General features: G+C 46.8%; 1 protein-coding gene across 2 annotated transcripts in view; it reads left to right on the plus strand.

Annotated features, from left to right (window-relative positions):
• Positions 1-26,923, plus strand: part of RP1 (RP1 axonemal microtubule associated) — a 1,013,486-nt gene that overhangs the window by 767,614 nt on the left and 218,949 nt on the right. For both annotated transcript variants that reach the window (XM_073679301.1, XM_073679302.1), the window contains exon 44: positions 139-290. In XM_073679301.1, coding sequence (XP_073535402.1) covers positions 139-290 — 152 coding nt within the window. The remainder of the gene's footprint in view (positions 1-138; positions 291-26,923) is intronic.

The raw sequence follows: 26,923 nt of genomic DNA on the forward strand, positions 1-26,923 counted from the left end.
TGATCTGTGGATCGCCATGTTGAAAACTAAAAATATGTATTTCATAATCCGAGGTTCTGGTTTTGGAATGTGACAACTTTATAGGATTTGATCATATTTCTATCACTAACATCATATTCCATCTTTGTCTATTTGTAGAAGTGACTTATTCAGTTTACATCAGGACGGGGGATTTCCCAGCATCTAGTACAGATGCAGAGGTTTTTATCACAATATTTGGAGAAAATGGAGATTCAAGCAAAAGACAGTTGATAAAAAAAGCGTTACCTACAATATTTGACAAGGGAAAGGTATGTATGTTCAATGTAGATTTTCACATCATGGGTAAAAGCTAAGGTCAAGCAGGGTCATGTTGTGTGTGGTATCCGTGAGATGACTAGATCAGAGCTTCCCAAACTTATTTTAAATGAAAACCCACATTCACACATGTAAGAATGATACTGAGCCACATTTTATAGTACAGAGAACCTGACATATTGTATTAAATGGAAGCTAATACATGCTGCCCGATCCACAGGTTGCATGTATCAGATACTGGCTGTATGATTGCAGCCATGTATATTTAACTCATAGAAAAAGCCACCGGGGACCAAGCCGCACAGGAGACTAGTCGAACAGGCAGGTCCTCGGGAACTTCTCCCAGCCTGCTGCCAATGACTGATAGATTTCTGGTTATACACACACAGAAAGAGACCAATCACTTAGCAGAGAGGGTGAGGAGAAGCCGCCGGGGATCCATCTCTCTGACTAGTCTCCTGTGCGGTTCGGTCTGTGCGGCTTTTCAAGTGTCTTTTTCTATGAAATGCCGCAAAATTTCAGAGCGAAATATACATGGCCTAAATTATACAGACAGTGTCTGATACATGCTGTCCGTGGATCGGGCATCAGGTATCAGCTGTCAGGTTCTATTTAAAAAAAAAAAAAGTTTAATGAAACCAAATAAATGTTACCTATTAATAATTTCCATTCAAGTAGTATGAAAACTACCAAATCCACGGATAGAGTGATATGGTTCATATAGATCTATCACAGTTGAAATCCTGTTTAAAAGGAATGTGTTATCTAAAAATAACCTGATTTTTTTTTTCCCATATCTATCTATCTATCTATCTATCTATCTATCTATCTATCTATCTATCTATCTATCTATCTATCTATCTATCTATCTACATATATATATGTAATTTTGCTCTGGACATTAGTTAATATAAGACTACTACTCTTTCTAAAGCCTTCACAAGGAGTAATGAATATCGCCTGCACCTCCCTCTGGAACACAGCAGGAAGGTAGCCGCTGGGTCCTAGAGACAGCCTTAAAAAGATGTCTGTAATTTCAAACGTAGAGATCTCCGGCTACCCACTGCAGGGCGACTGTCTGTCACTTCTGACACACCTGTGACAGTACTCCCACCCCCCTGCGAGTGGCCTCCAGACACTCAGGACCAGGTTTCTCAGGATAAGAGGCATGGAATGAATGAACCAACGTGGGAGCGCTCACCTCTGATGCTGAAACCCACATCCTCTCCTCTGGACCATAGCCTTTCCAATGCACCAAGTATTGTAAAGAAAGATGTTGGAGACGAGAATCTACAATCCTTGAAATCTGGAACTCCAGATTACCATCAACCATTACTGGGGGCGGTGGTAGAGGTGAGGGCTCAATAGGTTCCACATACTTCTTGAATAAGGACCTGTGGAAAACTTTGTAGACCTTAAGGGCCTGAGGAAGTTCAAGACGAAACGCTGCTAGGTTAATGACGGCGGTTATTTTATAGGGACCAATAAACCTAGATCCCAGCTTCCAAGAAGGAACTTTCAATCTTATATTCCTGGTAGACAACCACACAAAGTCATTCACATTCAGGTCCGGACCTTGCAAGCGTTTTCTGTCAGCCATACATTTCTACCTGTCTCTCATGATCTTTAAATTACTCAGGACACCCTGCCATACCAAGGAGAGTGACCAAGCAAACCGTTCCTCCTCAGGAACTCCTGAAGCTCCTCCACCATTAAAGGTACCAAACTGTGGGTGATAACCATATGCACCGAAGAACGGTGACCTGCCAGTGGATTCTTGACGATGATTATTAATGATAAATTCTGCCAGCGGTAAGTAGGATGCCCAATCCTCCTGATTTTCGGAGACGAAACACCTGAGGTAGGTCTCCAAATTCTGATTGACACGCTTGGTCTGTCCATTTGACTGAGGGTGGAAGACAGAGGAAAAGGACAGCTGCAACCCCAGTCGAGAACAGAATGACTCCCATAACTTGGAAACAAACTGGGTCACCCGATCTGACACCACATCGGAGGGAACCCCGTGAAGCTTCACAATCTTATTTATGGACACCTGAGCAAGTGTCTTGGTATTTAGAAGCGCAGGCAATGTGACTAAGTGAACCATTTTACTGAACCTATCTACTACCACCAAAACCACTGTTTTGCCTGCAGAAACCGGTAGGTCAATAATAAAATCCATGGACAAGTGTGTCCATGGCCTACTAGGGATAGGTAGCCGAAGAAGAGTACTAGACGGACGAGTATGCGAAACCTTAGAACACACGCAAATACTACAAGCAGCTACGTGTTCAATCACATCCCGATGCAACCCCAGCCACCAAAAACAATGAGAGAGGAGGTCCGCGGTTGCCTTACCACCTGGATGCCCAGCAAGCACAGAGTTATGATGTTCCTTAATTACTTTGTGGCGCAGATCAGATGGTACAAATAACCTTCCTGAAGGGCAGGAGGCAGGGACATCCCCATGAGCCTCCAACACCTCACCCTCCAGTTCCGGATACAGTGCCGAAATGACTACCCCTCTCTGTAATATTGGGGCAGGGTTCTCATGGTCACCACCACCAGGGAAGCTCTGGGACAAAGTATCAGCCTTGACATTTTTGACCCCTGGACGAAAAGTGACAACAAAATTGAACCTAGTAAGAAACAGGGACCATCTGGCTTGCTTGCCTAGGGTTAAGACGTTTAGTTGACTGGAGATATGACAGGTTCTTATGGTCAGTAATAACAGTATAGGATGGACAGCCCCCTCCAACCAATGTCCCCATTCTTCAAACGCCAATTTGATCGCCAAGAGTTCCCTATTACCCATGTCATAATTTCTCTCAGCCAAAGACAATTTTTCAGAAAAGAAGGCGCATGGACGCCATTTACTAGGGGATGGACCCTGAGACAACACAGCCCCAACCCCGACATCCGACGCATCAACCTCCACAATAAAGGGTTGGGAATAGTGATGAGGGAGCACTAAAATGTTCGAGTCGAGCAAATTGGAATGCTCGAGTGCTCGGACCGAGTAACGAGCCCAATGTAAGTCTATGGGAAACTCGAGCATTTTTCCGGCAGCTCCCCCCGGCGGTCTGCAGAGGGCCTAAAAATTGCACAAATAGATGGGAACAGTGCTCAAATGACATGGGAACAGCATGGGGAAGACCCCTTGAAGCATTCAGTTATAGGGAATGCAGTGAGGCCAATGGCTGCCAAAATTTAGGAAAAACCCCACTAACAATTTAAAGACACAGAGGTAGGCCTCAGTAACGACACATTCCCATTATTAGGAAGTGTGTCTGTAGAGGTCGGAGGGCCACCTGCAAAAAATGCTCCTATTATTAGAAAGTGTGTCTCCCATACTGTTTGCCTATGCAGTGAAGCAACAGCTGGCAAAAATTTGGAGGAGTTCCAATGCCCCTTGCAAGAGACGTAGAGATCGGAGAGCCTCCTGAAAACAATGTTCCCATTATTAGGAAGTGTGTTTCCCATATTATTTGCAAATGAAGTGAAGCAACGGCTGCAAAAAATTTGGAGGAACTCCAATACCCCTTGCTAGAGACGTAGAGGTCGGAGGGCCACCTGCAAAAAATGCTCCTATTATTAGGAAGCGGGTCTCCCATATTGTTTGCTTATGCAGTGAAGCAATGGCTGCCAAAAATTTGGAGGAACTTCAATGCCCCTTGCAAGAGACGTAGATATGTTGATATGGTACATATGGTGGTGATATGGTGGTGGAGGATGAGGATGCGGAGAAGGACAAGAGCAAATAGACAAAATCAGGAAGTGTATACCCATGTGTGGGTGTGAAAAGGTGCATGGGAATACACCTCCCAAAAAAGACACTGGAGTTGAATTTATGTTACGCTGCTATTATTCGGTGGTGTTGAGAAGTCTGGCCCAATCCAGCCCTTGTTCATTTTTATAAGAGTCAGCGTGTCAGCATTTTGAGTTGACAGGCTTATGAGGCTATCGATTATAATTCCACCAGCAGCACTATAAATCCGCTCTGATAAAACACTAGCGTCAGGGCAGGCCAGGACCTCCAAAGCGTAGAGAGACAGTTCATGCCACGTGTCCAGCTTGGATACCCAATAATTATAAGGCACAGAGGAATCACGGAGGACATTGGTGCGGTTGCAAGGTACTCCCTCACCATCTTCCAAAACTTTTCCTTCTTTGGGAGAATACCCCGCGCCTCAGGGCCTGGGAGATGGGAGGGTCTGAGAAAACTGTCCCAGAACTTTGACAGTGTTCCCCTGCTTCTGCTGGCTTGCATTTGTGTCTCTCTTGCCTGTACTCCTCGGTTGTCCAACGAATTGTGACCTCTGCCGCCAGCTTTTTCAGATGGGAATTTTTTAAATAGTTCCGCAACAAGGGCCTTCTCGTACTGCCCCATTTTATTAGGACTGTCCTGCAAGGGAAAAAGAGACATAAAGTTCTCCTTGTAGCGTGGGTCTAGAAGTGTCACCAACCAGTAATGACTGTCACCCAAAAGTTGGACAACGCGAGGGTCACGGGAAAATCAGCGTAACATAAACTCAGCCATGTGTGGCAGACTGCAAAGAGGCAAGACTTCTGTGTCCTCACCAAGAGGATGACTGACCATGCTCTCCTCCCCATCCTCCTCCTCTTCCTCCTCCTCCCTGTCCTCAGGCCATCCACGCTGAACAGACGGTATGACAGTTGTTCAGGTAGTACCGTCTATAGTGCAGGAAACTAGCTTCTGTTTTTTCTCCTCCTCCTCTTCCTCATTGTCACCCAATCCACGTTGGGATGAGATGAGGCTGGGCTGTTTGTAATCACCCTGTATGGTTCCTTGCTTCATTTCATCGTGCTCCGCATACAATGCTTCCTCTTTAATTGTGAGCAGAGAGCATTTAAGAAGACAGAGAAGTGGGATGGTACTCTAATTATGGCATCAACGCCGCTCACCATCTTGGTGCAGTTCTCAAAGTTTTGGAGGATGGTACAAATGTCTGACATCCATGTCCACTCCTGAGGTCTTATGTGTGGAGTCTGACCTGAATACCGATGGCCTTGTTGATGCTGGTAGTCAACAACTGCCGTCTTCTGCTCACAAATCCTTCCCAACATCTGCAATGTAGAGTTCCAATGCGTGGGGACATTGCACATTAGTCGGTGAGCTGGAAGCTGCAATCGCTGCTGCGTCGGAAGCTGTAGTTGACTTTCTAAAATGGGCCCACAGGTGGCATACTTTGACAAGCAGATCCAGGTAGGTTTTGAGAAACCGCTGAACGACGAGGTTAAGCACATGGGCCAGGCACGGTACGTGTATGAGCTCGCCTCAGAGCCGTTACCAGATTCCGGCCATTATCACACACGACCATGCCTGGCTGTAGGGTCAGCGGTGTCAGCCACAGATCTGCCTGCTCTTTCAGAGCTGTCCACAACTCTTCAGCGTTGTGCGGTTTGTCACCTAAGCATATTAGCTTCAGCACAGCCTGTTGCCGCTTGGCCGAGGCAGTGCTGCAGTGCTTCCAGCTTGCGACTGATGTGGACATTTCGGAGATGGAGGCTGAAGAGAAGGAGGAGGAGGAGGTGCAGGAGTTGTAGAATGTGGGGGCAGCCTTGATGGACCCAGGCCCCGCGATCCTCGGCGTCGGGAGGACATGTTCCGTCCCAAGGTCCGACTGGGTCCCGGCTTCCACTATATTAACCCAGTGTGCCGTCAGCGAGATGTACCATCCCTGCGCACAAGCACTTTCCACGTGTCTGTGGTTAGGTGGACTTTCCCAGTAACTGCATTGTTGAGGGCACGGCTAATGTTGTGGGACACATGCTCATGCAATGCGGGGACGGCACACCGGGAGAAATAGTGGCGGCTGGGGACTGAGTACCAAGGGACAGCCACTGCCATCAGGTTGCGGAAAGTTTCCGTCTCCACAAGCCTAAAGGGCAACATTTCGAGCACAAGCATTCGCGAAATGTGTGAATTAGTGGTGTGGCCTGTGGGGCATTGGCTGCATATTTGCGCTTGCGTTCCAAGGACTGGGGGGGGGGACAACTGATCGCTGCGCTAGAACAAGGACATGGACATGTTTGCTGATGGTGCAAGTTGAGAGTGTTCAACGACAGGTGCAGGGTGGGAGGCATCTTGGAATGCGCCATGAACAGGGGATTGGCATGCATGCACAACAGCGGTGTCACCCGCAGACATTGTTGCTGGACCCTGAGGTTCGGCCCACTTAGTCGGGTGATTTGTTGCCATGTGCCTGATCATGCTGGTAGTGGTCAGGCTGCTAGTTTTGCTACCCCTGCTGATGTTGGCCTGGCAGGTCGTGCAAATGACCTTTTTGGGGTTATCTGCAGAGTCTTTAAAAAATAACCAGACTCTGGAAGACCTAACAGTTGTACTGGCAACTTCCGTCCTGTTAGCGTTACGAGGAACGCTTTCCCGCCTTGTGTCTGCGGCCACCACACTGCTTCTTCCTGCCTGTTGTTGTGCTATGCCTCCCTCCCCCTGTGTGCTGCTGTCCTCGCTCTGTATGTCCTCCTGCCAGGTTGGGTCAGTTACTATATCATCCACCACCTCGTATTCCACTTCCTCACCCTGGTCCTCCTCCTGACTTTCTGGCAATTGTGTCTCATGATCATCATCATCCACCTCTTGCGACAGTAATTGCACTTTCTCACCGTCACCTTCGTGTGATCGTGGATGCTCCAATATTTGGGCATCGCTACACGCGTTCTCCTCTTGACTCGCTGGAAGCTGGCCGGGCGAGAGGCCGAAATCTACAAATGGAAAAGTGAACAGCTCTTCTGAACGGCTAGTGAACGGCTACTGAGACTTAGCCATGTTGAAGACAGGGTGGTGGTGGTGGTGGCTAAGTGACTGGAAGCATCTGCTATCCAACCAACAACCTTTTCACACTGCTCTGTGTTCAATAGTGGTGTTCTGCGGTCCCCTAATAATTGAGACAGGAAGGTGGAGCGACAAGATGTGGGTGTTTGTTGTGGCACAATTTCAGCTTGCCCACGGCCACGTCCTCGGCCTCTGCATGCACCCTCACCATCACGTTCTCTTCCCTGTCCCTTGCCACGCACCTTGCCCATTTTTAATGGAGGACAATATTTTCCACGTTCACGAGAAATGGCTGATTTTAGAATGCAGTTATATGTGATACATCTGACAGAGAACCTCAAATTTAAATAGCAGGCCTGTAATTTACTAATACTATCCTTCACAGGCAACTAGTGTGAATAGTTTAACCGACACACTGCAACGGAATGAAAATGGAAGAAATGGCTAATTTTGGAACACTCTTATAGGTGATATGTCTGACAGAGAACCACGGTTTGAAATAGCAGGCTTGTAATTTGCTAATACGATCCTTCACAGACACCTAGTGTGAATAGCTTGACCAACACACTGCAACAGAATGAAAATGGAAGAAATGGCTGATTTTGGAACACTCTTATAGGTGTTATATCTGACAAAGAACCACGGTTTTAAATAGCAGGCCTGTAATTTACTAATACTATTTTTCACAGACACCTAGTATGAATAGCTTGACAGACACACTGCAACAGAATGGAAAAGGAGGCCAATATTTTCCACGTTTACATTTTTGGATTTTTATTGCTGAAAAATGGAACAGATCTAGCTTTATTCTGCAGTGAGAACAAGCAAATGGAGCAGAAAAATGGTGTACTCTGGATTGCTTTTTAAGCAAATAACCAGAATTAAGATAAAAAAATATTGTCTCTGGCCCCTGATATCTGGGGCTATTTCTACAAATATCTACAGCATCAGCAGACAGGACGTTCAATGGACCCTCTTGTGCTGTATCATACACTGCAGTCTGCCACATACACTGTCTGCCTGCCTAGCACTGATTATATGCAGCTGGATTAGTCCTCAGAAGGGCTGTTAGTTCATATGGATATAGATATATGTTGTGGAATACCTATACTAACTATGAAGAAGCAAATCTCTCCCTGACGCAGCAGCATCTCTTCCTACTCTGCCTGGTTCCGTAGTAGACTGTGATGAGTATGGCGGCGCCCGGTCTTATATAGACCTGATGATGCTGTGCGGCCAGCCAATCACTGTATTGCCCACAACCAACATGGCTACGGCATTACAGTGCATGGCAGGCCATCTCTGCATGTTCATTGGCTCTCTAAAGAGCGCCAAACATGCAGGGAGGGGACCCAAGTTCCCGCCCAAGCAACCCGGAAATACTCGCTGAGCTCGTCGAGCACAGTGATGTTCGGGCGAGTACCGAGCAATGGCGAGCACGTTCACTCATCACTAGTTGGGAAACATTGGGTTGACAGAGTATAGGAGCAGTGGCAAAATGATTCTTTAAGGAAGAAAAAGCCTGGAGGGAGGCATCCGACCATTTGGAAAAATTAGACACCTTCTTAGTCATGTCAGTAAGGGATTTCACAATTACAGAGTAGTGTTGAGCCACCCCCGTAGTGTTCGAGTTCGGTTCGGTTCGTCGAACTGTTCGTCGAACACCTTCGAACACCGTTAAAACCAATGGCAGGCAAACAAAAACACATAGAAACACATAGAAAACACCTTCAAAGGTGTCCAAAAGCTGACAAACTGCTCAGAAGACATAACCAACACATGGAAAAGTGACAAGTACATATAGTCATGCGAAAATAAAAGAGGTGGAGGAGTAAAAGGAGGGGGAGACACAGATATAGGCATGTCATGCCCTTCTAAAATCCAAAAAGTGAGAAGCCGACACGGCCAGTCCGCTCCTGCCCGTGCCACCTCCGTGTCGCCGGGTTTGTGCCAGAGCCGCGGTGAACCCTGATGGCCAGCCCCCCTCTCCCAATACTGGTGCCTGTCCGCTGATGGGTCGAGCGAGCCCCCCTGTGGTGGAGGCAGCTCTAAGCTTTTTAATTTAAATTGTCTCTCTAATTTGAATGAATACACTTTAAATCCATTTACAAGGATCTATTGGAGGGCAAGTCTAATGCCAGCAGCCGCGTAATTCCAGCTCCAGTAGCGTCCACTAAAGCTGCTGCAGTTAAAAAGCTTTTATAAGGATCGAGCTCGGCTGTCCACCGCAAGGCATCCTACTGCCAGTCCCAGCCCCTATGCCTTGGGGTGCCTCCTGATGCTCTTCACTGAGTATCCCGTGGTCCCGAAGCATTTCCTTTGAAAAAATGAAGTGTCCAAACTACAGGTGGTGTAGCTTGCTTAACAGCCGGGATAATCCGCTGACTAGCAGACCCTGCTACTAGGCACAAAGTATTTCCTGGGCTAGATGCAGTTAAAAATTTGTAATTAGATACTCTCGTTGGATGCTGAGAAAGCATTCCATAGAGTCTCCTGGCACGCCATATATGATTCTCTTAAAAAGCTTGGGGTAGGGGTCTAGGGGACCCTTTTATAGCCAAAATCACGGCCCTGTATCGCAATACGTCACCTAGGCTGAAGATAAATGGAACTGTAGCACCCTGAGGGCTCGGTTGCTACAGAGGTATTGCACCTCACCCAGAGGTGTGATATCTCACTCTCAGGTAAGGATGTAGTGTGGATCAGGACCCGACACCTGCATGCATTACACCACATTGCCGTGGGGCAGGGCGACCAATATGCCCCTGAGATGGGCACGACAGTCCCTGTCCCTGGCTGGAGTGGGGGGAGGGAACACTGAGGAAGGGGAACCCTGTAGTGCAGGAGCAGGGAGGAAGCAGTTCCTGGGTGCATTGAGAAGGGAGTATAAAAGGTGGGCACCATCTTAGTTCAGTGCAGAGAAGTCTGAGCAGAAGTGGCAGGGAGCAGGGGCTCTGCATGAGCTTTGCTCCGGAGGCGGGCCTAGTAACAGAGGCCCAGGCCTGGAAGAGGGAGAAGGAAGGAAGAGGAGCGGAGAAGGCTCCAGGAACGAGGAACGAAGGGATCTCAGGGGTGCGGACGGGCGAGTCGCCACCGCACGCCAGAATCCACCTGCGTGGAGGGGTCAGGCCAAAGGGGGAGACCGGTCCCCGAAACTAGTGGAGGCAGGAAACGACCCTCAGCTAGAAACAGGAGGCTGTGACATTTTATGTGGCGCAGCCCCTCGCTACACCCGCTAGGAAGGCACCACATAGGGTCAGGGAAACTGGCGCCAAGTTTACCAAGAGGAGGCCCGAGGCAGCCGGACAGAAGGGTTGGTAAGAAAGGCCAGACAAAGGACACACAAAGGGGGTCCTGTGAAGCGCTCCAAAGTTATCTGGGAGTTGTCTGAGCCCCTCACCTGGTGAGCACAGTACGACGTGGGCAGCCGTTACCTGCAGACGTGGTCTGGATAATAAGAACTGTGAGTAAAGGCCCTGGACTGCATCACTGACTCAGTGTCAATACTGCTGCTGCCCTGCACCATCACCCCCATCCTCCGCATACACTGCCCTGAGGCTATACTCCTCCCGTGGGGAGTTATGCTACGCTCTGCTGCACCCACAACACCAGCCTCAGCGGTCTGCCCTGGAGCGGCGGTTCACTCTGACCGCAATCCACGGGTGGCGTAGTCGGACATTTAAACATCAAAACCACATAAATAGTTCCGCCACTGGTTTGACCGCCCTGAGCCACGGAACCGGGTTGCCGCCACGGAGACTACAACCACCAGCATCCACCAAAAAGGGTCCGGCTCCGGGTGTCCCAAGGCCCAGGGGGCGCGTCAGAACATTTTCATCACCTTTCACAATCACCAATGGGACAAGGCAGGGATGTTCTCTGTCCCCTCTCTTATACATCCTAGTGACAGAGCACCTGCTCTCATCAATTCGCCATAACCCCAATATTAGGTGGATTGAGGTGGGAGGCACCGAGTACAAGTGCTCTCTATTTGCTGATGATGTCCTAGTATATATCACTCAATCACATATATCCATCCATGCTGTTATGGCTGAAATAGATCACTTTGTTACATGGTCAAATTTTAAAATCAATGCAGCGAAGTCTGAGGCCCTCGATGTCTCCCTCCCCAAATCCATATAGGATTCCATCCAGTCCAACTTTCCCTTTGCCTGGCCCTCACAGGGTATCAAATACTTAGGAATTCCTATTCATAGAGACCTCTCCCATCTATGTTATCTTAATTTTGGGCCCTTTATTGAACAACTCCATACAGACCACGGTTGGCAAGTTAGAACTGTAAGATTCACTACGTGAACCACTGGTGTTTTGTGGAAAAGCACATGTACACTGTGTTCCAAATTATTATGCAAAAAGTGTTTAGGAGTGATAAGGGAAGAATTTGTTTGTTTGTCAGTTAAACTCATTGATGGTGATGTGTGTCAGGGCTCTTTATATCACTGTAAGCAATTGCAGACACCAGTGCTAATTAGTTTGGCAGGTGTGTCCAATGAAAGGCAAGACTACTTAAGAAGGCTCTCTCACATTATTCAGCAGCCTACATTTTCTGCCAAAATGGGAAAGAAAAAGGATGTGTCGGCTGCTGAGAAGCAACAAATTGTGGAGTGTTTAGGTCAAGGCATGACTACAATCAACATTGTGCGATGATCAGGATGAAGTGTCTTGGCAATCAAGAAGTATGTAGCTGATTCACAGTACACACGTGTGCGTGCTGATAAGGGCAAATTGAGGACTCTTTCCTACAGGCAATTACGTCAGGTTGAAAGAGCAGCGGCAAAAAAGCCTTGTCATAGCAGCAGACAAGTTTTTGAAGCTGCTTGTGCCTCCAACGTCCCCCGAACAACAAGATGCAGGGTCCTTCAGAGGTTTGCAGCTGTGCATACGCCATCCTGTCGACCTCCTCTATCCACTTCACACAAGCAGAAACGGCTCCAGTGGGCCAAACATTACATGAAGACTGATTTCAAAACTGTTTTGTTCACGGATGAGTGCCGTGCAGCGCTCGATGGTCCAGATGGATGGAGTGGAGGATGGCTGGTTGATGGACACCCCACGCAAACACGGCTACAGCGCCAACAAGGAGGAGGTGGAGTAATGTTTTGGGCTGGAATCATGGGGAGAGAGATTGTCGGCCCCTTTAGGATCCCTGAAGGCGCTAAAGATGAACTCCATAATGTATGTGGATTTTCTCAAACAGCACTTCCTGCCATGGTTCAAGAAGAAGAACCGAGTATTTCACAGCAAGATCATTTTTCTGCATGATAATGCACCATCTCATGCTGCACATAAAACATCTGCATCTCTGGCTGATATGGGCATAAAAGGGGACAAACTTATGGTGTGACCCCCATGCTCCCCTGACCTCTACCCCATTCAGAACCTTTGGAGCATCATTAAAAGGAGTGTCTATGATGGCGGGAGGCAGTTCACATCTAAGCAACAGCTCTGGGAGGGTATTCTGTCCTCATGCAAAACAATTGAAGCAGAAACCATCCGAAACCTGACAAATTCAATGGACGAGAGAGTTCAGAAGCTCCTTTCGAACAAGGGGTCCTATGTGAAAATGTAACATCACCTAGAATAAAGTTTTGAGTTGAAAACTGTTTGATTTCAGTTTCTAACAACCTGCTAATGCTTATAATTTCAAAAATGACCATTTTTTTGGTCTTTATTAAAATGAAAAGGTTGATCGAAAAGTTTGGGGGATCTAAGAGTGTGGCAACCCAGTAGTCATGATTACTTCGAATTCTGACAATATGAGGGTCATGCTGCAGGTAGTGCAGCAAGAAGGCACTTATGTGTCTTGCGCATCTCGGAGCCCCAAAATTATTTTCCGGGCTAGATGCAGCTAAAAATTATTTTTAATTTTAAATCTGGTGGAGCTTATTATAGATGGCCTAATAGGATCAGTGCTGCACACTGCTACAAAGCCCAAATTATTTTCCAGTCAAGATACAGATAAACATGATTAGTAATTTGAAAGCTTAAAACGGTTGGTAGGGTGATTTTAAACAATCATCAAGCTTTTACTCTCCCCAGGATGACACAGGGGTAGAAAAGTCGTTTCGGATCCATGATTTGTTCATCTTTATGAACGTGAGTCTGTCTACATTATCAGTGGAGAGCCGCGTGCGCTTATCTGTCAGCACACCACCAGCAGCGCTGAACACACGTTCAGACAGAACGCTGGCTGCGGGGCATGACAAGATCTCCAAGGCGTAAGTGGCTAGCTCCGGCCATTTATCCAGATTGGAAGCCCAAAAAGAGCAAGGGTCCAGTGACACAGTCGTGGCTTCAATGTTTACTTGGAGATACTCCTGTACCATCGTCTCTAGGCGTTGACTATGTGTCAGACTTCTTGTCTCCTGTGGCCTTGCAAAGGATGGGCTAAAAAAGTGGTGAAATGATTCCGCAAAATTGATGTTACCAGCAGATACTGTGGTTCTGTTACGGTTTGAGTGCTGAACACTTGACGGTCCCACGGTTGGCAAGTTAGAACTGTGAGATTCACTACGTGCACCACTGGTATTTTGTGGAAAAGCACATGTAAGATTCTGCAACAGTCTCTGCTGATACTCCTGCATGCGTGCATCCCTTTCTATGGCAGGAATAATTTCTGCAAATTTACTTTTGTACCGGGGATCTAACAGTGTGGCAACCCAGTAGTCAGGATTATTTCTAATTCTCACAATTCGAGGGTCATGTTGCAGGTAGTGCAGCAAGAAGGCACTCATGTGTGTTGCGCATCCAGGAGCACCAAGTCCCTGTTGTGTTGGTGGCGAGGTAACAATCATGCTTCCTTCCTCTGTCCTCTCCCCCCAACCTCGCACAACAGAAATGTGATCAAGGTCTCCCTCATCTGATGAGTCTTCCATCAGTTCGTCCTCCACTTCTTCCTGGGCTCCTGCACCTTCCTCACTAGTTTGGCTGCTACCATGCGCCCTGGTAAAACCATCTCCCCCACCCTCACATGCCTGCCGCCTTGGTGCTGCCGACCGTCTGGACCTTGCAGATGTTAGCCCTTCCGCATACAACTCCTCCTCCTCTACTTCCTCCACCTCGTCTTGTGCCACCACCTGACTCCGAATTCTGTTTAACATGTGCTCCAGCATGTAAATCACCGGAATAGTCATGCTGATAATGGCATCGTCAGCACTAAACATCTTCGTCGCCATTTCAAAACTGTGCAGAAGGGTGCATAGGTCCCTGATCTGAGACCACTCCTCCAGCGTGATTTTCCCCACCTCTGAATCTCGTTGGCCCAGGCTATACGTCAGAACGTATTGCACCAGGGCTTGTCGGTGCTGCCACAGTCGCTGCAACATGTGCAGAGTTGAATTCCACCGGGTAGGCACATCGCATTTTAGCCGGTGAAGTGGCAGGCCCAACGACTTCTGTAGAGATGTAAGTCGCTGAGCTGCGGGATGCGAACGGCGGAAGTGAGCACACAGCGACCGTGCCCTCTGCAGAAGGCCATCTAGTCTGGGATAGTGGGCTAAAAATTGCTGGACAACCAGGTTCAACACGTGAGCCATACAAGGCACGTGTGTGACATTGCCCCGGCGAAGGGCCGCACCCAGGTTTGCAGCATTGTCGCACACGGCCTTCCCTGGTTTCAGGTCCAGTGGAGACAACCATTCATGAAATTGGTTCTCCAGAGCTGACCACAACTCCTCAGCTGTGTGACTCACATTTCCCAGACATTTCAATGTAAAAACCGCCTGATGACGTTGAGCCCTACTGCCAGCATAGTAAGGAGGTGTGCAGGATCCCTTCTGCGCAGTTAGAAAGCTTGTGGCATGACCAGACAGGCTTTGGGTGCAGGTGGAAGACCGAGAGGAGGTTGAGGAGGCAGAAGCAGTGGAGGAACTTTGACATAAAGAGGATTGACGCACAACTCGTGGGGACGGCAAGACTTGGACAGCAGCCCCTTGTCCTGCTGTCACCATAGTTACCCAGTGCCCAGTCAGCGACATGTAATGCCCCTGTCCATGCCTACTCGTCCAAGTGTCTGTGGTGAAATGCACCCTGTCACACACAGAGTTTCTCAAAGAAGCGGTGATGTTGTGTGCGACATGCTGGTGGAGCGCAGGCACACCTTTCTTTGAGAAGTAGTGCCGACTGGGCATCTGGTACTGGGGCACTGCGACGGACATAAGGTCTCGAAAATCCTCTGTGTCCACCAGGCGGAAAGGCAGCATTTCTGTAGCCAAGAGCTTGCAGATGGTGAAATTCAACCTCTTAGCTTTCTCATGGCTAGGAGGAAATGGTCTTTTACTTGTCCACATCTGAGGGACCGAGGGCTGGCTATTGTGCTTAGACGGGGTTGATAAGGGTGTCCCCGGCAAACTGCCGGTCTGTGAGGAAGATGCAGGCGGACATGTTAGGTTGCCTTGATCCAAAGGTGGTGCTATCGATGTCGGACAGCGCTCAACACCAGCTGCTGTTACCACCTTCAAAGAAAATGATGACCTGCCAATCACGCTGGCTGTTGCGGGTAAAGAGGTGGCAGGTCTGCGCCCCAAAACAGGTGTGACTGCTGTCCCCCCAGTCACAGAGGATGAAGAGGCCGCGGATGCACAAGATATGGCAGACGGTGGTTGGCCCGGCCGGCTAGGCCGCATTGTAGCACACTGAGCTTCCCACTGCAACTTATGCTTCATGTCCATGTGCCGGTTCATGCATGAAGTACTCAAACTATGTATTTTTTGGCCTCTACTTAGCTTTTGCTGACAAATATTACAGATAACACGAGTTGGGTCATCTTTATCGATCTGAAAAAATGCCCAGGCTATGCAAGGCTTAGCACCCATGCGACCTGAAGAGCCACCACGACTTGTGGTGAGAGGCAGAGTTGTGTTTGAGGATGCAGTTGTTGACGTGCTTCCAGTACTACGTCTCTGTCCAGGAAGGCGCAACCTGACCTCGTCGTCACTAGCATCTTCCTCCACCTCCTCTGCTGACCTCATCTCTTGGCTGACTGTGGGTTGACAGTAAGTGGGATCTCCAACCTCATCATCATCACCCTGTGCGTTATCACACCCGTCGTCCTCAGAGCCAACCTGTTCCTGCCCTGACAAAAAACTAAAGTTGTCGCTCCAATCAGGTATTTGAGTCTTATCATCGTCTTCCTCATTGTCTCCACCAACAGGAGTTACAGTTTGGGAATGAGGGTCTACATTATGGTCAGAACCTTCTGCGTCTGGTCCTGGGTCCGACTCATAAAGATTCTGGGCATCAGTGCAGATCATTTCCTCGTCTAGATTCACAGAAGCGCTGGAGTCGACCTCTGATTCCCAGGCTATAGTATGAGTAAACAGCTCTGCAGACTCAACCATCTGTTCTACCTCATACTCAGACGGGCAGCTGGAGATTTTGGAGCTGTGAGGAAGCAAGTGCGATTGGGGTGACACCTTTGAGGACTGGAGTATTTGTGATGTTGAAGTTGATGTGGAGGAGAGCCCACTTAAAGGAGCACTTGATATCCGTTGAAGCACCTGCTGTTTTTGTGCCTCATCTGGAATTTGTAGCGATTGGCGTGGCCGTAAGAAAGGGATCTTATCACATTGTCCGCTAAAAGAAGTAGACATTTTAGTTTGGCTGGAAGATGGTCTTTCTTCTGCAGATGTTACTGTTGCTTTAACACCTACCCCACGGACACAACCTTTTTTCCCCTTCCCAACACGCCTATTCCCCTTTTCACCAGCAGCAGGCCTTTTTCCACTCATTTTGGTGGTTAACTAATTCACAACTCTGGAGTTGTTTGCACAAAAAAACAATGGATGGTAACCGAGCAGAGCTGAGTGGCCAAACTGTGGTATTAGGCCAAAACTATTGGCTGGGTTAGATGCAGAAAAAAATATATTCAGTTTGCAACCTGATGGAGGTCAGTATAGATGGACTAATAGAGAAAGTCCGACACACTGCTACAAGGCCAAATATTTTTTCAGAGGTAGATGCAGAAAAAAATTATATTCAGTTTGCAACCTGATGGAGGTCTGTATAGATGGATTAATAGAACAAGACCCACACACAGCTAGAAGCCCAATATTTTTTCAGAGGTAGATGCAGAAAAAAATATATTCAGTTTGCAACCTGATGGAGGTCAGTATAGATGGACTAATACAACAAGTCCCACACACAGCTAGAAGCCCAATATTTTTTCAGAGGTAGATGAAGAAAAAAATATATTCAGTTTGCAACCTGATGGAGGTCAGTATAGATGGACTAATACAACAAGTCCCACACACAGCTAGAAGCCCAAATATTTTTTCAGAGGTACTGTAGATGCAGATAAAAATTATTTTTAATTTGCAACCTGATGGAGGTCAGTATAGATGGACTAATACAACAAGTCCCACACACAGCTAGAAGCCCAAATATTTTTTCAGAGGTACTGTAGATGCAGATAAAAATTATTTTTAATTTGCAACCTGATGGAGGTCAGTATAGATGGACTAATAGAGAAAGTCCGACACACTGCTACAAGGCCAAATATTTTTTCAGAGGTAGATGCAGAAAATAATTATATTCAGTTTGCAACCTGATGGAGGTCTGTATAGATGGATTAATAGAACAAGACCCACACACAGCTAGAAGCCCAATATTTTTTCAGAGGTAGATGGAGAAAAAAATATATTCAGTTTGCAACCTGATGGAGGTCAGTATACATGGACTAATACAACAAGTCCCACACACAGCTAGAAGCCCAATATTTTTTCAGAGGTAGATGCAGAAAAAAATATATTCAGTTTGCAACCTGATGGAGGTCAGTATAGATGGACTAATACAACAAGTCCCACACACAGCTAGAAGCCCAAATATTTTTTCAGAGGTACTGTAGATGCAGATAAAAATTATTTTTAATTTGCAACCTGATTGGAGGTCAGTATAGATGGACTAATACAACAAGTCCCACACACAGCTAGAAGCCCAAATATTTTTTCAGAGGTACTGTAGATGCAGATAAAAATTATTTTTAATTTGCAACCTGATGGAGGTCAGTATAGATGGACTAATAGAGAAAGTCCGACACACTGCTAGAAGGCCAAATATTTTTTCAGAGCTAGATGCAGAAAAAAATTATATTCAGTTTGCAACCTGATGGAGGTCAGTATAGATGGATTAATAGAACAAGACCCACACACAGCTAGAAGCCCAATATTTTTTCAGAGGTAGATGCAGAAAAAAATATATTCAGTTTGCAACCTGATGGAGGTCAGTATAGATGGACTAATACAACAAGTCCCACACACAGCTAGAAGCCCAAATATTTTTTCAGAGGTACTGTAGATGCAGATAAAAATTAGTTTTAATTTGCAACCTGATGGAGGTCAGTATAGATGGACTAATAGAATGATGCTATGCCCAAAAGATTTTACTTCACTAGGTGCAGTAAAAAAATTGGTATTCTATACACAGGTGGTATATCTTGCAGCACAGATAGGCTACTCCACTGACTAACACACTCTGCAATAGGCCAAAAAGGATTAGCTTTGCTAGATTCAGCCAAATGCTGTGAAAAAAACTTGCACAGCACTGGCACAGACCTGCCTGGCAAAAACTGATAGGAACTGATGTAACCTAGTCCTGAAAAGGACTCCAATTACAATTAGTCTTTACTCCCACAACCTATCTATTTAAGAGCACAGACCTCCCTGATAAAAGTCGTAGGAAATGCTGTAACCTAGTCCTTAAAAGGACTGCAATCACAACTATTCCCTACTCCCAAGCTATCTGTATATTTGTGCGAAAATTGGCTTGAAATTAACAAGGTATAGCGCACACAGCAACAGCGGTGCCGTCTAACACGCAGCTGCAGCAGTGAGAAAATGGTGGCGACGGGGAAAATGGCTTGGTCTTATAGGGCAAGGACATGTGACATACACTGCCAATGACACATGCCCTTGCTTGTGTGAAAAAAAGCACTTCGCTCCGTGTGTGCGCTGCTGATAGGCTGACAGATTGCACCTCCCCACTGCAAATGCGGGAAAGAGAAAAAAAAATGGAGATCTTCATTGTTCCTGCAGAGATCCATCCCCTGCCCCTCCCCCCACCCCGCTGTACACTCAAACTGCGTATTAACATTAATTTTCATCATTACTGAGAAAAAATCCAGTTATGATTTTGGTGCACGAACAGTTATCGAACATAACCTCGAACAGCCGAATTTTTATCAAATTGTTCGTGTTCGCCGAACGGCTCGAACACCGCCCAAAACAGCTCGAATTTGAGATTGGCGAACAGTTCGAGTAGAACAACGCTCATCTCTATTACAGAGTAATTTTGAATAAATTTCCGGTAAAAATTACTAAAGCCCAGAAAACGTTGTAGAGCCTTCAGGTTCTTGGGACGTCCCAATCAATGACTGCATGGATATTCTCCGAATCCATCCGAAAACCCAAAGATGACAACAAGTACCCCAAAACTGCCCCTCCTGAACAGCAAAAACACATTTTTCCAGTTTGGCATAAAGTTTGTTATCCTATAATATCTGGAGCACCTGCTTAATATGATGTGTCTCAAAATCAGGTGAGTAAACCTAAACCTCCCCACCAAATGATGGAAAATATCATTTATGAAATGCTGGAATACCGCAGATGCCTTGGTCAAACCAAAAGGCATAACCAGACTCTCGAAATGTCCTTCCGGGGTATTAAACGCTGTTTTCCATTCGTTCCCTTCTCTGATTCTAACCAGATTGTAGGCTCCCCTTAAATCCAGCTTGGAGAATACCTTAGCTCCTACAACTTGGCTGAACAAATCAGGAATCAGAGGAAGAGGGTATGGATCACGGATGGTAATTTGATTTAATTCCCAGAAATCTAAACAGGGACTTAGACTGCAATCTTTTTTCTTCACAAAGAAGAACCCTGCCACCACGGGCGAAGATGAAGGTCTGATATGTCCGTTCTCCAGAATTTCCACAATTAAATCCTTCATGGCTTGTCTCTCAGGGCCAGAATGATTATACAGTCTGTATTTCGGTAGTTTAGCTCCGGGGCTCAGGTTAATAGGACAGTTGTAAGCACGATGAGGAGGCAAAGAAAAAACATCCTCAAAACCAGACAGAAAAGCAGGTAATATTTCTGTAGAGACAATAGCAAGGGAAATATCAAAACAGTTCTCATGGCAGTAATCTACCCATTTAATAATCTCCCCGGTTTGCCAATCCACCAACGGATTATGTTTAACAAGCCAAGGAACACCCAAAACAATAGGTGTGGGAACATTGTCCAGGACATAGCAAGGGATTATTTCACAATTAACTGACCCCACCCTCAGTTTTACATTATGTACAATCTGAGTAAATGCTTTCTGTGCAAGTGGCGCCGATGGCAAAGATGAAAATAGGTTCAGCTAAAGCACAGCAAGCAAGACCATGAGTCTTCACAAACTCTGCATCAACCATGCTGACTCCGGCTCCACTGTCAAACACAGAAATTTTCTTGGTTTTGCTCTCTAGCACCACCTCTGCTGACAGGACAAAGTGGGAACTGTGGGTTGGTAACAAATGAACCCCTTGTTTATCCAACTCCAGACTACCAAGAGTTAATCGATTCTCCTTTTGTTTAGGAATTGAAGGACAGGTCCCAACAAAATGTCCCTTTTTCCCACAAAAAAAATACACCTTTTTTCCTGCGAATCTCCAGGGAGATGTATGATGTAGAGACACCCCCTAACTGCATGGGTTTTCTCCGCCTCCCCCAGTACTGGCTCAACCCCAGACCGCACCCCTTGGCAGAGGTACACAACCCCGACAAGAAGGCCCCGGAGAAGGTGGTCTCACCAGTTTATCCTGAAGGTGTCTATCAAGACGTATGGCCAACAACATGGCAGCCTCCAAGGACTGAGGGTTTCATATACTGCCAATGCATCTTTCAACCTTTCAGTAAGCTCCTCACAAAATTGACTTCTAAGGGCTGAGTCATTCCATTTGGAATCCATTGCCCATCACGTAATTCCGAACTATACGTCTCCACTGACCGATTACCCTGCTGAAGGCGACGTAGCCTAGACTCTGCCAAGGCGACTCAGTCAGGATCATCATAGATGAGGGCCAGAGCCCCGGAAAACCCCTCCAGAGACTGGAGACAAACAGAGTCCTGCGGTAAGGAAAACGCCCATGACTGAGGATCTCCCTGCAATAGAGAGATCACAATACCAACCCGTTGCTCGTCATTTCTGGAGAAGTTAGGACGAAGTTTAAACTACAGTTTGCATGCCTCCTTAAATACAAAAAACTTGTCCCTACCTCCTGAAAACCTGTCCGGGAGAGCAACCTTGGGTTCAGGCTGGACAGGCCTACCTGCAGAGACCCCCACATTGGCGACCTGTAACCGCTGATGCTGCTGCTGAACCTCACAGCGGAGGTTATTCACCTCCAGAGACAGACAGCGGAACTGCTCTGCGAGCTCTGCAACTGAACCCATACCAAGGGAGAAAGGGAAAAAAAGTCCATGCCCAAAAACACACAGAGAAAAAAAAAACAAAGCGTCAGCTTTTTTTTTGTTTTTTTTTCTTTTTCACTTTTTCAAAATGTGCTCAGCCGGCGATAATGTCACGCAAGGTGTGGGAAAGACTAAGTGCAACACAAAGGGAAGAGGGAAAGGGAGCCAAGACTCCAGGGAAAGGGGGGAGTGGAGACCTCCTAGGCTGGTCTAGTGTTAGCCTGTCTCCCCTAATGACCGTATATTGGCTCTTCACCAATCGCCGCATGCGTGCCTTGCCCTGTCTCTCCCTGGTGTATGACTAAGGCTAGGGAAAGCAGGAGATGAGCACTAGTCGATCCCCACTTAACACTAAAGACAACAAGGGAGGACAAACAGGGGAAAATTGCTTAGCTTTAGATTACCCCAGACAAATGCACACACATCCTCAAGCTCCAGAGAGGAAGAATTGCTGCTCTTGCTAAAGCCTTCACAAGGAGTAATGAATATCGCCGGCACCTCCCTCTGGAACACAGCAGGTATTTATACACCCAGGCCAGGGTGTTAATTAGCCAGAGGAAGGTAGCCACTGGGTCCTAGTGACAGCCTTAAGAAGATGTCTGTAATGCCAAACGTAGAGATCTCCTGCAACCCACTGCAGGGCGACTGTCTGTCCCTTCTGAAACACCCATGACAATCTCCTACCCCTCTCTGCACAATGACCTCTGCACATTATACAGCTCATCTCCTCACTCTCTCTACACAATGACCTCTGCACAGATCATACAGCTCATCTCCTCCTCCTCTCTGCACAATGACCTCTGCACAGATCATACAGCTCATCTCCTATCCCTCTCTGCACAATAATCTCTGCACAGAACATACAGCTCATCTCCTCCACCTCTCTGCACAATGGCTTCTGCACAGATCACACAGCTAATCTCCTCCCCCTCTGTGCACTGACCACTGCACAGCTCATCTCTTCCCGCTCTATGCAAAATGGCCTCTGCACAGATCATACAGCTCATCTCCTCCCCCTCTCTGTGCAATGATCTCTGCACAGATCATACAGCTCATCTCCTTCCCCTCTCTGCACAATAACCTCTGCACAGACCATACAGCTCATCTTCTCCCCCTCTCTTCACAATACCCTCTGAAGACTGACCACTGCATAGATCATACAGCTCATCTCTTCACCCTCTCTGCACAATGGCCTCTGCACAGATCATACAGCTCATCTCCTCCCCCTCTCTGCACACTGACCACTGCACAGATCATACAGCTCATCTCTTTCCCCTCTCTGGACAATAACCTCTATACAGACCATACAGCTCATCTCCTATCCCTCTCTGCACAATGACCTCTACACAGATCATACAGCTCATCTCCTCCCCCTCTCTGCACAATGACCTCTGCACAGATCACAGTTTACAAAACTCTTCTATAGACGTTACTGAGTCAGGTTCTGACTATTGCGGTCAGTTATCCATGTGGCTGCTGTAAAGCATATCTGTAAATGTTGTTAGCAGCCGCTCAGGCAAGATGGATGCCTATAATCCTGTGTAAAAAATAGATAAAAGAAAACAGGTTACAAAAAAAGACAATGTATCACAATTTAGTTTTAATTATCAGACAATAATACAGAGGATACATTCAATTTACACTACTTTATCAGCGTCTATGAATGTTACTCTCTGGCCAAGCTCCCAATTAGAGGCTCACTCATAACACAGACTGTACACTAATCAGTGTTTCCCTCTCGGCTCATTGACCCTTTAATCCTATGTCTGTTGTAATAAGGAGAAAGGCTGAAAGACATATGTGGCTCCTGAGCCAACAGCTAGGCAGCCGAGCAGTTACAAAGCAGTAACGTAACATTCATTTCCACAAATCAAGTTAAAATGGAGTCGAATATTTCCAGCTTTTTGTTAAATACATATCACAAAAAAATGTTTTCTTCTGATGACGAGTACCTACACAAGGCTGGAAAACGATACCCACTAATGTAACTTGTGTATTATCGGAAATACACTGCTCAAAAAAATAAAGGGAACACTTAAACAACAGAATATAACTCCAAGTAAATCAAACTTCTGTGAAATCAAACTGTCCACTTAGGAAGCAACACTGATTGACAATCAATTTCACATGCTGTTGTGCAAATGGAATAGACAATAGATGGAAATTATTGGCAATTATCAAGACACACTCAATAAAGGAGTGGTTCTGCAGGTGGGGACCACAGACCACATCTCAGTACCAATGCTTTCTGGCTGATGTTTTTGTCACTTTTGAATTTTGGTTGAGCTTTCACACTCGTGGTAGCATGAGACGGACTCTACAACCCACAGAAGTTGCTCAGGTAGTGCAGCTCATCCAGGATGGCACATCAATGCGAGCTGTGGCAAGAAGGTTTGCTGTGTCTGGCGGCGTAGTGTCCAGAGGCTGGAGGCGCTACCAGGAGACAAGCCAGTACACCAGGAGACATGGAGGGGCTGTAGGAGGGCAACAACCCAGCAGCAGGACTGTTACCTCCACCTTTGTGCAAGGAGGAACAGGAGGAGCACTGCCAGAGCCCTGCAAAATGACCTCCAGCAGGCCACAAATGTGCAGCTTTTGTTTGGTGATGTCTAGGTGTCAATCAGACCTTTTCATGACCAAACCCAATTAAAGTAAAGTAAAGAGTTAAATCAACACACAGACACAGTGTAAACACTTTATTTGAATTACAGCAGACACAATCTTTAATCATTTAAATGAACCAATATACTCACCCCAATTCATATGGTAATCCAAGGGCTCAAGCAATGTCCCACCAAATAACTTTATTTAGCTTCAAAAAGCATTCATTGATGTACAAAAACGCTTCAAAAAACGCATGTAAAAACGCGTCTAAAACGCATGTAAAAACCGCATGCAGAGGCAAAAACGCTCAGGAAATTTCTGCTTCAAATCCTGATGTGTGCACATACCCTAAGGGATTATACAGATAACCTTATCACTCCAAGTCACATAGTGCAGATATAGAATAATATTTACATCCATAAACTTACCGCTGACATCTTATCTGATTAGTTTTCTGCTGTTTCTTCACCATCTGGTCAGACCTTCATGCCGACATCTCCCAGCCATGACTTGTCCATCTTGTCACGATGATCACCGCAGCCCTGAAAATAACAAAGTCACATATATTGAATGCATACACTGCGCCCCTGAATACAGATATGTACCTCACCATTAATATACCATTAGGCACGCACCAATCAAAATATAAAGTGATAAGCAGCACTGTGCCTCCCATTAACTATAATCTCTGCCGCCCAATAATATAAATTATTCAGTCTCTGTGACTCTTGCCAATTAACTGTAACGCTATGTGCACAAGGAAAATATGCAAGGTTTTACAATACAAGCAAAGTGAATGAGATCCCTAAAGCCTCATACACACATTGCTTATGTTTTCCTTGCAGATTTGCAGCAGATTAACATCTGCATAATGTCAATTCTTGATGTGTATTTCACCCACATTAATGGGGGAAAATACGCAGCAAAAGCGTGTCAAAAGCATGGCAAAAAAATTATTTTACGCAGCGTTCTTCCTGCCAACACATTAGGACATGCAGCAGAATTTTCTCCTTCAAATCCTAAATGTGTTCACATAGCCTTAGTCCCTGTCCTGTGCCCCCCACCCATTTATTATAATTCGTTGATAGTATCATAATGAATTTGGAGGTGGGAGAAGACATTATCAGGTATTGAGCATCATCAGCTACATCCCAATTCATTAAAAGTCCCTGACAGCGTCTTCTCCCACATTTCAATTCATTATAAAGTGTCGTATGCACCTTACCCCATCATTTCTCTCCCCCACCACCACCATCATTGTTCTCCCACACCACACCTCAGTTTCCTCTCCCTCACCCTCATCATTGTTCCCTGCCACCACCTCCATAATTGTTCTTCCCCACCACCTCCATCATTGCCCATCTCCCACCACCTCCATCATTGCTCTCCCACACCACCCCATCATTGCTCTCCCACACCACTCCATTATTGTTCTCCCACACCACACCGCAGTGTCCTCTCCCCCACCCCCATCATTGCTCCCACACAGCCCCCATCATTACTCCTAAACCACCCCTATCATTGCTCTCCCACACCACCCCCATCATTGCTCTCTCCCACCCTCATCATTGCTCTCGCACACCACCCCATCACCCTCATCATTGCTCTCCCCCACCCTCATCATTGCGCTCTCCCACCCCCATGATTGCTCTCCCACACCACCCCCATCATTGCTCTCCCACACCACCCCATCACCCTCACCATTGCTCTCCCACACCACCCCCATCACCCTCATCATTGCTCTTCCACACCACTCCCATTGCCCTCATCATTGCTGTCTCACACCACCCCCATTGCCCTCATCATTGCTCTCCCACACCACCCCCATCACCCTCATCATTGCTCTCCCACACTACTCCCATCACCCCCTCATCATTGCTCTCCCACACCACCCCATCACTCTCATCATTGCTCTCCCACACCACCCCATCACCCTCATCATTGCTCTCCAACATCACCCCCATCACTGCTCTCTCCCACACCACTCCCATCATCCCCTCATCCTTGCTCTCCCATACCACTCCTCCGTGTCCTCTCCCCAGTGTATTGGATAAAAAAACACACAGCTTTGCTAGTTCCCCTACAGCACCGTCACCAGAAACTTTCTTTCCGATAGAGGCGCGCGCTGCTTGCTGACGTCATCAAGCCGCGCGTGTCTGTATCAGACAGAAAGCGCCAGCCAGGAAGCATAGGATGGATTTTCTCCTGTAGGTAGCAGAGCTGCAGGGATCGCTCCCTGCCCGCCGTGTATGATGAGGGCAATCTGGCCACGGGCCCCCTGGAGCCTCAGGCTCAGAGAAACAGGCCAGATTGCCCTCAGTATTAGCCACCATGCAAGGGTCCCCCTGCACCGCAAGGCCCCGATGCAGTTGCATCGGCTGCACAGGCGGTATCTCCACCCCTGGAGCTCCCCAAGTTGGTTATATAGGGAGTTACCATGTTGTTTATCCATCTATAAGGCCACATTCACACGTTCAGTATTTGGTCAGTTTTTTACCTCAGTATTTGTAAATCAAAACCAGGAGTGGGTAAAAAATGCAGAAGTGGTGATGTGTTTCTATTATACTTTTCCACTGACTGTGCCACTCCTGGTTTTGGCTTACAAATACTGATGTAAAATACTGACCAAATACTGAATGTGTGAACATGGCCTAACAGAAACACGTCACCACTTCTGTATTCATCACCCACTCCTGGATTTGGCTTACAAATACTGAGGTAAAATTCTGAATGT

Source organism: Phyllobates terribilis, unplaced genomic scaffold (assembly GCF_046119375.1).
Source record: "Phyllobates terribilis strain yellow unplaced genomic scaffold, ASM4611937v1 Scaffold_4__5_contigs__length_816908805, whole genome shotgun sequence".
Lineage (NCBI taxonomy): Eukaryota > Metazoa > Chordata > Amphibia > Anura > Dendrobatidae > Phyllobates > Phyllobates terribilis.